This window comes from Pituophis catenifer, unplaced genomic scaffold (genome assembly GCF_029215685.1).
Source record: "Pituophis catenifer annectens isolate HBS135680 unplaced genomic scaffold, rPitCat1.0.hap2 SCAF_4, whole genome shotgun sequence".
Classification (NCBI taxonomy): Eukaryota; Metazoa; Chordata; class Lepidosauria; order Squamata; family Colubridae; genus Pituophis; species Pituophis catenifer.
This window is the reverse complement of record NW_027256884.1, coordinates 52,483,786-52,498,753: the sequence shown is the minus strand read 5'-3', so window position 1 is coordinate 52,498,753 and position 14,968 is coordinate 52,483,786. Positions and strand designations below refer to the sequence as shown.

Genomic DNA, 14,968 nt, shown 5'->3' with positions numbered 1-14,968 from the left:
CTTCCACTTTGTTTTTCTCCCTCCATTAACATTCCCCGATGCTAATTAGCTGCTGTTTCCATGCCAGAACTCTTTTTAAAAATTTTAAAATATTTCTTTTTTGCCTGTGAGCTGCCCAGTCATTCGCCTGGTTTCAATACTCCATCCAAAACACCGCTCCTGCACAATTCTTATTCAGATTGCCCCAGCTTCATGACGGTCGCAATGGACACCACCGGATGAAAGAGTTTCCTCTGACCTCCGAGGAACTTGCCTGTTCCTCTTGATGTCCGAGATGCCTCTTCTTCTTCTCCATCCCTAGAAGACAGATCTGCTCCGAAGACCCCCTGACAGCGGTTTGTCTGGCTGGATTTTCACCAGGCTTGTCAGAGCCTGCTATTCTCCAACCACTCTCGCCATGACGCTTCCTGTTCTCTCCACTTTAATTAATTAATTAGTCAGTTTATAATATGAGGCATAAATATGATTATGGGTATTCAAGCTTCAGCTATAATAGAGATAAAATCAACTTTGGGCAATTCAGAAATATTGCTGAACTCACTTGTAAACTGACATCCAATAAGAATTACTGTGATGGATCATTGTCATATAAGCAAACTAAAGCAGTGAATTTCCTTTTCCTGTTAAGTGCTATAGCAGTGGAAATCACTTTTTGTGATTTTAAATTTTGAAATTTACTTCATTTGATACTTACTGTATCTAACACAATAAATCCAAGTTTAACAGAGCTTAATTGAAATGGAAACAGATCTAATCCATAGAGGAACAGCCTATCACATTTTAAACGAAAAACTACTAAATTACTAGAGCAGAAAAAATATTTTTTATTGTCTTCTTTTTAAGTATTTAACATTATGCTTTTTGATAGCTACAACAGATAGAAAGCATGAAATTAAAAAGGTTCCTCCTGAAAGGCCAGAATGCCTTCCTCATCGAACAGAAGAAAAAGGTAAGAATTGTACTTCTGTTTGAAAATCACCTTTACATTTTAGTTCTTGCCTGTTCTAACTTTTTAATCAGAGACTCAGAAACACTGGTAAGAAAATCTTTGTTGTATATAATTTCTGGAACAGGAATAAGGGAATTCCATATTGTAGTGTGTAGAAATTAACTTGTGAGTGTGACACATATGCCACCAGTTCCAACTTGTAAAATAGTGCCAGAAGCATCAGCAATGAAGTATAGTTCTGTGAGTTTCTCTTTTGTTTTTTTAAAACTGCATGTTATTTCTCTTTCTAAAAGAAAGCCCCAAATGTTAAATGAAATATAAATAAAGCTTTTTGAAAACATCCAAGGCTATTCCAGTATAAAACTTTTGATTCTCCAGATATTGATCCAACAGAACCCAGATATAACCATAAAAAACTTTACTTCCATTCTAAAAAGCAAGCAAATGCTGTTGCTTCTGAAGCAGTATGGACAATTGATATCATTTGCATTATTATGCAATTGATCCAAATTGTTGGATCAATTTATGCAAATAATTAAATTTATTACTTAACTCTGCAAATGGAATAAAACATCACTTCAGGTTACAAATTAGGTCCGTTATCTGTATTTGAATTTAATGGGCATTCAGACTTGAGACAACCTTCCTTCCTACCCCCTACTCCCCTTGGTCCATTAAATCATTAAACTCATCCAATCATTAAATTGTGGTTCAAATATTAGATAATTATATAATATTTTGGAATATAAGAAAATGGATTTAAACTACTTATACATTTCAGTTACATTTTAAGAATTCTTTTATAATATTCTTAAATTAGGCAACAGTAGCAAGTTATTAAGATTCACATTTATTATTGTTGAAAATAAAAACTTTGAAAAATTTTAGCATCAGAAAATTAATTCTGTTTTTTTAAAGTTATAAATGAAAAATCCAATTTGGTTAATAAAAATATACTAATAATTTAATAAAGACAAAAATGTCTGGATAGTGTATGTAGCAGACTGAAGAAAGCAGAATAGAAGAGAAAGAATTGGAGAAAATCACAAAACACAAAGATCTGCAAATAGAGATTATTATATAAGTATAAATATAAATAAAAGATTATTATTATTATTATTATTATTATTATTATTATTATTATTATTATTATTATTATTATTATTATTGCAAAAGAAAGCAAAGATAATACCAACAATGATAGATGCCTTTGATGCAATCTTAAAACATCTAGAGCAGGGGTCAGCAACCTGTGGCTCTGGAGCTGCCTGTGGGTCTTTCATCCCTCTGCTGCGGCTCCCTGTCACTGGTCGGCTCCACAATTGATAGGGCTTTCAGTTAGGACAGGTAAAGGAAAAAGGACGCCATGCTAGGAGGAGACTCTATGGTGGGGGAACTGGACTTCCGGTCAGCAGGGGAAAACAGATGCCGTGCTAGGAGACTCTATGGGGCGGGAACCGGACTTCCAGTTGGCAGAGGAAAAAGAACACTGCGCTAGCAGGAGATTCTATGGTGGGGTAACTGGACTTCCGGCTGACTCCAGAATTGAACGGGGTGGGGGTGGGGGCTTCCAGTTAGGACTTTTGTGGCTCTTTGAGTGTTTAAAGTTGCCAACCCCTGATCTAGAACATCATTTGAGCACCATCAGGATTGACAAAATCATGATTAGTCAATTGCAAAAAGCAGCTTTACTTGGAAGAGCTTACATCCTGCAAAAGTACTTTTAACTCCATTAAATAACATCTGCTAACCCAGGTCCTCAGGAAGGACTCAATAGATCAGAGGTGGGTTGCTACTGGTTTGGACCGGTTCAGGAGAACCATTAGTGGAAATTTGACATGGTTCCCCGAACCATTAGTGACCTTTGGCTGGCCACGCCCCTGAACCAGTCCCCACTTGCTCACCCGATGCTCGCCCGCCCTGCCACTACTTGCAGAATCTAGCCCCGTACTTCTGCTCAAAGGTAAGGTAAGGCTGAAGGGCTCGGGTGGGCGGGGGAGGGAGAGCTGGTGGAGGGGTGATACCAGCAGCGGGTGGTGGACCGATGCACGTGGGGAGGGAGGGGAGCGTGCAGGAGATCGCACTCTTCCTGTGTGTTTCCCCCAGCTGGCCTGGCCTGCGAGGGAAGCACGTGGGAGATCCTAGCTGCAGTTTACTTGCGAGCACCATTGGCCGGGAGAGGCCGGGACAAAGGCCAATGGTGCTCATGAGTAAATTGAAGCTCCTAAGGGGGGGTCAAGCCTTCCCGCCCACATCTTCCCCTGAGGGCATCGCTGGCAGCCACTTTCTGCGCCTCCCATCCCTTGCTCTTCCCACTGCTGCTTGGCCTCCTCGATGCACGGAGGCAAGAGGCAGGTTTCTTTCACTGCCTGCAATCTGCTGCCTGCCTCTAATCTGCAGTTTACTCGTGAGCATGGTGCTCATGAGTAAACTGCAGATTACAGGAATCCGGCAGATCGTTGGCTTACTCGCTCTGCTGCTTGCCTGGCAGAGCACAGACTGACAGCTTCAGGTCGTCTCTCAGCCATTGTGTGCACGGAAAAACCTTGCAAAGTAAAGAAAAACTTCTGAGTGCGAGAAGTTAGTTGCCTCGCACTCTCTGCACGCAATGGCAGAGAGATGACCTGTAGCTGCCACTCCGCGGTAAAATGCGCGTCTTGCAGTGGGGCACAATTTGGGGTAGCAAGTGGGGCAGGGGATGGGGGGAGCTCGGCAAGCTTTGCAGCTGTGTGGCTACAAAGGTTGCTGTGCCGACTCCTTTCTCCCTGCCAGCCAGCGCCTCCTGAAGCCACCAGTTTTGCATGCAGCCACTGTGCTGGGTCTGATAGGGGCAGCAGCAGCCCTCTCCTGTCTTTCTCCAGCTGGGTGGGAAAAAAAGGAGGGGGACTTCACAAACAAAAGAGAATTCTCTCTTTTGGCACCAGAGCCAAAGCTAAAAGAAACTGGTGGGGAGAAAAAGAGGGAGGGTAGGAACAGGGGAAGGGCAATTTTTTCGTTGTTTTAACTCTGTAGCAACATCTTTCCCAGCTACTGCTTTCTCTGCTAAGCAGCAAAGCTTCTTTTTTTTTAAGGTTAGTCCCCTTCTTCCCGGGAGAGAGAAGAACGGGGGCAGGGAGAGAAAAAGAAGGCAGGGTGAGATGGTGGAGGGTGAGAGGGGGGGCGTCTTAGTCCTGACCGGTTGCTGCTTCCTTGGGTCCCCTCAACTTTTCAGTCCCTGAAAGTGGCTGAAAAATGCCCTCTACCATGCACCATTTTCTGTCCTTGCCTCCTTCCCGTTTTTATTTGGTTTTCCCTCCCACCCTAAAAGGAGTTTGAAGCAAAAGGAAGGGGGGGGGGAGAAGGATCCGGGAGTGGGAAGGGATTAGGAAGAATAAGAACGAGGAGGGCTTCTGGGGAAGGCTCAGAGTTCTGAATCCAGAGCGCGCCTTTCCCCTTTTCTCTTGCTCCGCGTTTATTTCCAAAGCCCCCACCCCCTCAGTCCACTGTCTTTCTCTAAAAACGGAGCTCTTGGTCCGAAGCGGGCGGTGTGTGTAACAAAAGCAAGATTTAAAGGAAACAAAGTTGAGCTAGTTTGTAAGGAAAACAAGTACTGTCAAGGTTCAGTGCAAGCCATACTAGTATTCCAAACTAATGAGTCTTAATGTCTGGTTAAAATGGGTAGTACTTCCATTTAAAGAAGAAAAGCATAGCTCAGACTATTGCTATGATTTTTTGCTCCTATATTCTGTTGTTTATGTATAAATTTTGTTAATGTAGAAATTTTACTCACAGCCTATTAAACAACGGAGCTAGCTGTCTACCTGCATTCATGTGTATCTATTAGGAGTAAATCCCACTGAAAGAGAGTAGCTTTACTGCCAAGTAAACATGCATAGGCTTTACGTAGTTGAGAGATAGGGTATCAATTAGTATCAGGTGTATTATAGAGAGAAATGAGAACTTCTGTAACAATGGCTACCTTGTGCCCAGACCAGGTGTGTGTGTGAGAGAGAGAGTGAGAGTGAGAGTGAGAGTGAGAGAGAGAGAGAGAGAGAGAGAGAGAGACAGACAGACAGACAGACAGACAGAAAGAGAGAAAGAAAGAAAGAAAGAAAGAAAGAAAGAAAGAAAGAAAGAAAGACGGAAGGAGAGAGAGATAGAAGAGAAAGAATGAGGAAGGAAGGGAGAGAGAGAGAGAAAAAAAAACCCTCTATGCTATTATTTTTAATTGTTCCATTATTTATCATGTGTTAATATTTTACACTGTCCCTACACCTAGAGTGATTTTACTGCCTTTCTTTTGCCCAGGGCTACCACATATTTTTTAGGGATTTACATGTATTCAATGTCTATAGTCCAGAGCATAAATATGTGTGTGTTTATTTTGTACATCAGGTTGTATAAATCCATCTTAATATACTATTCCTGGTATGTGATATTTTGTATACATGCAGAGAAAGAAGCACTCTTGTGATCTTTGACTTTTAGGTTTGCTGTCAAACATCAGCTATAATACTAATGACTGTTTTGAACAATATGAAGGTTGTATTACATGAATGGCTATTTTATATGTGAAATTATGACTGAAATATTTTTGCACCTATATTGGTTCTCACTGTCAGGAAGTTTCTCCTTAGTTTTAGGTTGCTTCTCTCTTTGTTCAGTTTCCATCCATTGCTTCTTGTTTTGCCTTCTGGTACTTTGGAAAATACATTGCCCCCCCCTTCTTTCTGGCAGCCCCTTAAAAGCCTGTTACTTATCACACTCTTGGGCAAAGCATGTGAGCCATTTCCTCCTTTCAGTGGTCCTTGAAAATACAGCTATAGTATGTAGATAATAAAGTTGAAAAAAGGTGAACAACATTTTTACAGAACTATAGATACATTGAGGCTGGGTGTGACAAGGATTGGCTGGAAAGGGAGGGGCCAGGTGAGGCACCCCTTGACGTGAGTGACATTGAGTTGGCCATGCCCACCCAGTCACATGACCATCAAGCCATGCCCACTGTCACATGACCATCAACCCACACCAACAAGGACTTCCGGTTTGCTCTTCGTAGCCACCAGACGGTCCCTCGGGACCGCCAGCTCCTTCGCCTGTAAAGAGCCGCCTGTACAGCGGAAAGGCGGCTCGAAAAACTCCATTTCCAGGAGGAAATGTGAGACAGAGCAGGTGAGTGTAGGTAGAGCTCTCCGTAGCCCCCAGAGTTTTTTTTTTTTTACTCCTGGGGGCGAGCGGATGACGCTCCCTATAGCACTCGCCGTTTGCTCCGGGCGTTGGGAGACCTCTGCCTTTTGCAGAGCAAGGCTATGAAGACAAGCTTTCCAAGATAACTAACAGATTAATCAAAGAGGATGAGATCTGGATCTGGACCTGGACCCTAAATTGTAAGTATTAATACTTATTTTGCAAAGGATATTCAATAAAGTAAAAAAGGTCTTTTAAAATGGCGACTGCCGAAACTGGAGCAGAGAAGCTGAAAAGGGAAAGTCCTTCCGTTTCTTATTAAGCCACAAAGTAGCAGAATAAATGCTCCTGGCTACATTTGAAGAAAAAGCTACACTTTTGTGTTTTCTCCTTCCTGGAGATTTGATTTGATACTGATCCTGTTTGGAAAGAGGCTTGGGTTTTTTTTTCTTTTCTAAAAAGTTTGCCTGTGTGGAAATATGGCGTTTAGGCTTATAAAGCTGGACAAACAAGCAGAGGGGGGGGGATTCCCCCATCCACAAATTATATGAACAAGTTCTTAACTTACAGTCTCAGAAAACTGATTTTAATATAATTGAATTTCTTTTGGAGGAGATTGTAAGAAGGGATGAGATTATGAATCAGAACTTTGAGAAATTTAAGCAGGAAACTAAAGAATTGGTACAATTAAAGTTTGATATTTTGCATCGAAAGATTTTAAAAATGGCTAATGGTTTCTCAGAATTTATGATCAGGCTGGATACAAATACTAATCTATTAGAGTCCAAAGTGGAGGAAATTGAAGACAATTTGGAAAATAAAATAGAAAAAATTGAGAATGATTTGATAAATACTCAAGACAATAGTTTAGAAGAAAAACCTGAAATGGAAGCTGATTGTAATGTAGAAAATATACAGCAATGTATTGAAAAGGAAGTTTTATTGATGCAATATAATTTTACTGAATATGTGATCAGACTGAGAGGATTACATGAAAATAACAGAGAGGATTTAAGAAAAATATCTTCTGAAGTTCTGGCTGGGATTTTAAAGGTTCAACCTGAGGAGGTACTTTGTAGGATCAATAGAGTTTATAGAATAAACTCCTGGATTGCAAAGCAAAGGCAATTGCCTAGAGATGTGGTGATTTATTTTACAGATAAAGATATAAGAAATAATATTGTGCAGAAATCCTTTAAGTCTACTTTGCAATTTTTTGGAAGAAAGATTTGGATTTATAAAGAGCTCCCGCCTAAGATATTATTGGAAAGAAAGAAATTTGGCTTCTTGGTGGCTGAGCTTAAAAAAAGAAATATCTTATTCAGATGGAATATTCCAATTGGTATAATATTGAGATATCAAGGAGAAAGATATCAATTAAATACTGTTGAAAAAGCGGAAGAATTTTATCAAAAAATTTTAAAAATGAACTTAACATCTTTATGCACAACACAAGACAAGCAGAAGGAGCTAGAAATAAAGGAAAAATATCGAGTTACAGAGGCCTTTGCAGATGAATTGCCTTTGGATTCTTCAGATACCTCAGATGGATTATTTATAAATAAGAGAGAAGTGGCATCGGATTCTAATGTGATGACTCGCCAAGTTACAGATAACCATGGAAACCAACCAATTGATATACAACTTACAGAAAAGAAATATGATTCACAAAAACAAAATCAACAGGATCAAGTTATAAAACAGAATGAAAATATACCAGTTGATACACAACTGGCAGGAAGAAAATCAGGATGGAGAGCCAACCCACAAAAAGAAAGGAAAAAAAGAAACAGGTCTCACAAAAATAAAAATTTCTAAACTAAGCAACAGTAAAGCCAGTTACTTTGAAAAAATACATGACTGAATATATGAAAAGATGGATGAGGCGAAGTAGTGGTTGATATCATCCTGAGGAGAGTGACAGACCTCTGCAATGCTGTAATTTTGGGATGTGAAAAGGGCCTATGAATTGTTGGATTGGAATTATCTATTTTTGGTTTTTTTTTAATTGAGTAACGTATTATATTTATGTTGAGCTATAAGGCAAGAGAGTTATGCTGGGGCATGCAGAAGATCTGGATGTTACCCCATTATGAGAATGGGAATTAATAATCCTGAAGAAAGCCACTATTACAGATATGGATTACAATTATAAAGTCACTTGGGTGGTTGTTTTCTTTTTTTATATATATATGTGAAGATATTCATTACTGATGGGGGCAGATGATAACTGAGGATTTTGAACACTCTGTTGCAACTGGGATGTTATGTTACTCTAGTCCGGATGATGGAGTCAGCAATCCAGTGGAAAGACATCAAAGAAGATATTATATGGATTATAAATTTAAAGTCATTGATTTTGTTTATATAAGGGAATATTTTTTTAGTAGGATGGGCAGAAGAATAAAGATATTAAGAATTGTTGTGCATGGTAATCTTGTAGGAAAGTGGGTGGAGACAGGTAGTGTATTGATTGTATAGATTAAAAAAAGGGATGCTTAAGAGACATATATATGGGAGTGGAGGAAATGGATAGAGTAGAATAAATGTAAAACTAGAATTTATGGGGAAGGCTGCTTTGAAATGTTATATTAATATACGCAAAAGATTAAATGTTAAAGTAGGATTTATTATATAGTTTTAAAGTGGAAGGTTGTTTTGAAATGTTATATTAATATACAGATATAAGTATGGGGAAGGGGGGAAAAAAAGGGCAGACTATCGATAAATTGGGAGTTATAATAATATTACTGTGTTAAATCAGAAGTTATCATACAGTGTTATAATGGAATGTTATTTTGAAGTGTTTGGTAAGAGGGGGAAGTAATAATATTAATAATATCACTAGAAGTAAGGGTCAGTATTTGGAGGGGGGAGTAAGGGGATGGTAAAATATTATATAATCTGTTATGTACTAGGTTTTTATTTTGAAGAAGTCACAGGGGGGATGGGGTGGTGAGGGGGGGGTTAGGGAGGAGGGGGGGAAAGGGGGAAAAATTTGTAATTGAAAACTTTTTCAATAAAAAAAAAAAACAAGTCACGCCCACAGAACCGGTAGTAAAATATTTTAGAACCCATCCCTGCAATAGATGTATAAAAATGCCAAATCCAGTCTAAACATCCGACTGTGTGATGAACCATAATTTATTAAACTTGTATGCTGCCCAACTCTCAATGACTCTAGGCAGCTAGCTATAATATACTTGTAGTGACAGTAAATCAATTGCTAGGGTTTGGGGTTTTTTTTCTTTTTGTTGACTATTGTAGCTATTGCATATGATCATTTGGCTTAAAAATGGCTTTTTTTAATTATTTGGATGGAAAATTGATTTGAAGAAAGACCAGAGAGAGAGCAAAAAGCGTTAGATTTACAGAAGCCTTCTGTTCCTGCTATACCACCCAAGAAACCTCGACCACCAAAAACAAACTCTTTGAACAGACCTGGTACGTTGCCACCAAGAAGACCAGAAAGACCAGTTGTGCCTCTGATTCAAACAAGGTATTTGAGCTAATAATTTGTTTTTAACTACAATGATTATCTGTTGTCAAGTTGATATCAACCTTCTTTTATTTTTCTGATGCCCAAATCAGTATTAGCTCCTGGTGACTGCCTGGGACTAGTCCCTGTAGTTTTCTTGGCAAGGCTTTCCAGAAATAGTTTTGCCATTGCTTCCTCCCTAGAGCTTTAAAAGAGTGACTGGCCCAAAGTCACATAGCTAGCTTTGTGCCTAAGCTGGTACTAGAACTCAGTCTCCCGGTTTCTAGCCTGATGTCTTAAACACTACACTAAATTGGCTCTCTCTAATTAACTCATTAATAACCATATAAGATTTTATTCAGGATGATCTGTTGTCAACTTGGCATTTTAGATTTCTCTGTGGTGCATTCATTACTGATGTTATTAAGTTCATCCACCTTGCTGCCAGTCATCTTTTTCTTTCTTTCCATTCCGCCCCTAGCATAGCCTTCTCAAGGATGCTGAGTCTTCACAAACTATATCCATAATATGGTAGTTTGAGCTTGATCATTAAACTATAAATGAAATAAAAACACTGGTTGATTAGAGCTGAGAAAAAGTATCTTAATACAATTATAAAATTTGCATAATGGCTACCAAACAGTGGTGGGTTGCTACCGGTTCTCCCTAGTTCTTGCGAACCGGTAGTGGAAATTTTGAGTAGTTCAGAGAATCGGTAAATACCACCTCTGCCTGGCCTGCTGCCAATCTATTCACTGCCTCCCGAGTCCCAGCTGATGGCTAGAAGGAAAAAAACCAGGGCTCACTTGACAAAGAAGAGAGAGAGAAAAAAAAGATACCTTAGCTTTAAATTGAGAAGCCACGAAGCCTCCCAACTGATCAGCTAGAAACGATCCACTCCTTGTAAACCGCTCGGTGGTGATAGATTGGCAATTGAGGCCAAGCTGCCTGAAAGCTCTTTCCAACGCTCTCAGTGGTGGCAGAGCAGCAAAAAAATGTTTAAACTCTTGCCGCGGCACTTCAAAGGGCCACCCTATAGCTGATCAGCGGTAGAAGGCAGTGTGGTGGTAGACCAGTGTACTCCAAAAACAAATAGGTAGACCAGAGCGCTCCAAAAACAAATGGGTAGACTGGTACAGCTCTGCAAGCAGTTAAAAGCCTGGTAGACCAGTACCTCTGCTAAATCCTAAAGAATTGTTTGTCACATAACTATCAACCATGCCCACAAAATAAGCCACGCCCATAGAACCGGTAGTAAAAAATTTTAGAATCCACCCCTGCTACCAAAGATATATTATGCATTACATTACATTAAATATATAATGCAATAAAAAAATGTTAAAATGTAATGTAATGTAGAGTTATATGTATTACTTATTGTTTCCAGTTAGACTTTTTGTGATAAAGGAGTATAAAATTGCATAGTTACCTTGAGGCAAGATGGGTAAATTTAACAAACAAACAAACAAACAAGCAAATAAATAAATAGCCTTGGTTCCTTTTGGGGTCTTACAAGATTCCTGTCTTTAGAAAAAACAGTTAAAATTGATAAAATAATTTTATAGTTTATACAGTATAAATACCTTTAACAAACCTTATTAAAAAGATTGCCATAGTACTTAAATAATGTAAATAAATAATTTTGATTCACTTTTATAATGATAATTGTCTTCCATCGTCAAATAAGACTAGCTGAGTTTTTGTAGCAATTAAGATTTTTTTTTAAAAAAAATTACTTATAAAGCCATTTATAGGAGTATTTATGTGAAATAAACTTACTTCTCCAAATAGCTGAAAATTTATCAGGATGTAGAATATAACCGAATCTGATTGGTTATGGGATATGAGCCTTTTTCCTAAGCAACTTCTGATTAGTTTGATCTGTTTGATAGATGATGACATAATGATCACTATATCTACTGTTTGCCAGTGGGTTTCTGAAATTACCTACAGTGTTTAACTAATAGGATCTCTCTGCCTCCATGAACATTAGGTATGTCTATTATTACTGGTAATATTGGTATCATTTAAAAATGAAATCAGTGCTAAATTAGCTTTTATAATATCAAAAAGGAAAGTATCAGGCCTGAAATAATTGACATTGTCAGGACATGTTTATTATCATTGATAAAAACTATTCTTTTTCTTGTCAGTACTATATAAGTATGTAAGAATAAAGCCCTAAGTATGAAAAGGATTAGTTTTATTGGAATGACATTTTTAATATGTTGGAAGATACAATTAACTAAGTGGTACAAACAGGATAGCCTAGGTAAGTATGTTTAGGAAGCTAAGACCATAGGGAGAAATGACAATTGTCTTCTAGTATCTGAAGGGCTATTACATGGAAGACAGGTCAGAATTATTCCAGACAAAGTGAAATGGGATTAAATAATTTCATTTGGAATCATGGGGGTGGGGAATCCAACAGTAAGAGCTGCTGCATTACAAAGGGTGGTGGTGATGGTGACTATGCTAGAGGAGTTTAAACAGAAGCCAGATGGTCATTAAAAATGCTGCAATATTAAATCCCCGATAGCAATAGCAATAGCACTTATATAACACGCCATAGTGATTTAGGGCACTTTCTGAGTGGTTTACAAATGTCAGCATGTTTGCCCGCAACAATCTGGGTCCTCATTTTATCAACCTCAGAAGGATGGAAGGCTGAGTCTACCTTGAGCTGGTCAGGAACAAACTCCTGGCTGTGGGCAAAGTTAGTCTGTAATACTGCATTCTAACCACAGTGCCACCATGGCTGATGGGATAGAGGGTTGGACTACATGATCTTCAACATCCCTTTCAAATGTTATATTCTATAATTCATTTCAAAAGAAGACATGTTCTGAAAATAAATATTATATCTACCAGTAAAAAAGATGTACTGGACTGTTCTGCATCTTTAAGTCGAAGGAAAACATAAAAATTCCATACCATACAATCTAGAATGAGTCTAAACTATTTTAAGAAAGAATGACATTAATAATAATCAAAATATTCATATACTATAGATAAATATGAATGTTCAAGAAATGGAATGTTCTGTTAAAGAGCTTGTGGTTTTGGGAAGTAAAAGGTCATCAGTTTGGTCGGGTCTGGGAATAAATGGCACAATTTATAACATATGAATGATCCTTTTCCTTTTCAAAAATATAGCTACCTCTTTCTGAGTTGAAACTCCCAGATATTAGGGTCTAAAGGAAAGCTAACCCTTTTAATTCTACCCATTTATACAATGCAGAAAGCTCCCATTTCAGACGGTCAGTAGAAGGGTATTAGTAATTCAAACACTTAATGCCAATACAAATCATGCTAAAGGTTCTAGCAACAGACCTAGGGAGTGCTTCAGGGGTGGGTTCCACTTACCTTTACTACCGGTTCGCAGCGAAATCTCATGGACGTGTTCACTTCACTCACACGTGCGCTCTTCTGTGCATGCAGAGAAGCTTCTGCGCACGCACAGATCACCAATGATGACATTGTGCTGGCTGGGTGGAGCCTCCCACCAGTTTTACTACCGGTTCTATAGAACCGGAAAGAACCGGGAGCAACCCACCACTGGAGTGCTTAACCATTTTGTTGCAGCTGGACACCTCATATGTTTTACAGTTGAGTTTGCAGAATTAATTTTCCTTCATCTAATATGATTGAGAGAGGCTGAAATTATTTTTCAGATTACAGACAAGTTATCTTCAGTATCAAGGCACAGCTAATATTCAAGACATCATTTAGGATATTAGTGTGTCTAAAATAAGTTCTTTTGACAGGTGTTAAGGAGAAACAAGATAAAGTTAATCCAAGTAGTGTGCTGCTTTATGAGAGATGGGTATCTCTGACAGTTTGGGGTGACGCTGGAGTAGCATAGAGGAATGCTTCCTTTCCCCAAAGCTAAAAAGTGGAAATTTATTTTATTTTTATTTTATTTCGAATTTATATACCGCACCTTCTCCCGAGGGACTCAGGGCGGTGTACAGCCAGATAAAAACATACAATACAAACATTAAAAAACAATTAAAAGGATATATATTAATTTGGCCCCAATTTAAGATAACAAACCAATTAAAAATTAAAAATATGTTAAAAAATATGTTAAGCCAGCCCGGCTTGCTGAAAAAAGAAAGTTTTAAGGGCATGGCGGAAGGCACTGAGGTCTTGGATTCTCCTTATCTCTGGGGGCAGCTGATTCCAGAGGGTAGGTGCCCCCACAGAGAAGGCCCTCCCCCTGGGGGTCGCCAACCTACATTGTTTGGCTGATGGCACCCCGAGGAGGACCTCTCTGTGGGAGCGCACAGGTCGGTGGGAGGTCATCGGTAGCAGCAGGCGGTCTCGAAGATAACTAGGTCCTATGCCCTGGAGCGCTTTAAAGGTAGTAACCAACACCTTGAAGCGCACCCGGAAGACCACTGGGAGCCAGTGCAGCTCACGCAGGAGCGGTGATATGTGGGAGTGCCAGGCGGCTCCGGTAATTACCCGTGCGGCCGCATTCTGGACCAGTTGGAGCCTCCAGGTGCTCCTCAAGGGGAGCCCCATGTAGAGAGCATTGCAGTAATCCAGGCGTGAGGTGACGAGGGCGTGAGTGACTGTGCACAGGGAATCCCGATCAAGAAAGGGCCACAACTGGCGAATCAGGCGAACCTGACAGAAGGTCCCCCTGGCTACAGCTGTCAGATGTTCCTCCAAGGACAGCTGCGTATCCAGGTGGACTCCCAGATTGCGCGCCCTCTCCGCGGGGGCCAAAGACTTGCCCCCGATAGTCAGTGATGGAGTCAACTGACTATATCGGGATGCCGGGAGCCAGAGCCACTCAGTCTTGGAAGGGTTGAGCTTGAGCCTGTTCCTCCCCATCCAGACCCGCACAGCCTCCAGGCACTGGGACATCACTTCAAGGGCATCGTTGGGGTGGCCTGGGGTGGAGATGTACAGCTGGGTGTCATCAGCGTACTGATGGTACTTCACCCCAAAGCCATGGATGATTTCACCCAGTGGCTTCCCATAAATGTTGAACAGAAGGGGCGAGAGGACCGACCCCTGAGGCACTCCACAAATGAGAGGCCTCGAGGTTGACCTCTGCCCCCCTGCCAACACGAACTGCGACCGGTCTGAGAGAAAGGAGGAGAACCACCCTAACACAGTGCCCCCCATCCCCAACTCTTCCAACCGGTGCAGCATGATACCATGGTCGATGGTATCAAAAGCCGCTGAGAGGTCTAACAGGGCCAGAACAGAGGAGCAACCCCTGTCCCGAGCCCTCCAGATATCATCTACCAACGCGACCAATGCCGTTTCCGTGCTGTGCCCAGACCTGAAACCCGACTGGAACGGATCTAGATAAGACGTTTCCTCCAGGAATTGTGGAAACTGTCGCGTGACCACAT

At 40.2% G+C, this 14,968-nt stretch overlaps 1 protein-coding gene across 1 annotated transcript in view; it reads left to right on the top strand.

Moving 5' to 3' along the window:
* SH3KBP1 (SH3 domain containing kinase binding protein 1) overlaps positions 1–14,968 on the top strand; it is a 435,673-nt gene that overhangs the window by 385,901 nt on the left and 34,804 nt on the right. The window contains exons 12-13 of the mRNA XM_070943239.1: positions 869–949; positions 9,452–9,614. Coding sequence (XP_070799340.1) covers positions 869–949; positions 9,452–9,614 — 244 coding nt within the window. The remainder of the gene's footprint in view (positions 1–868; positions 950–9,451; positions 9,615–14,968) is intronic.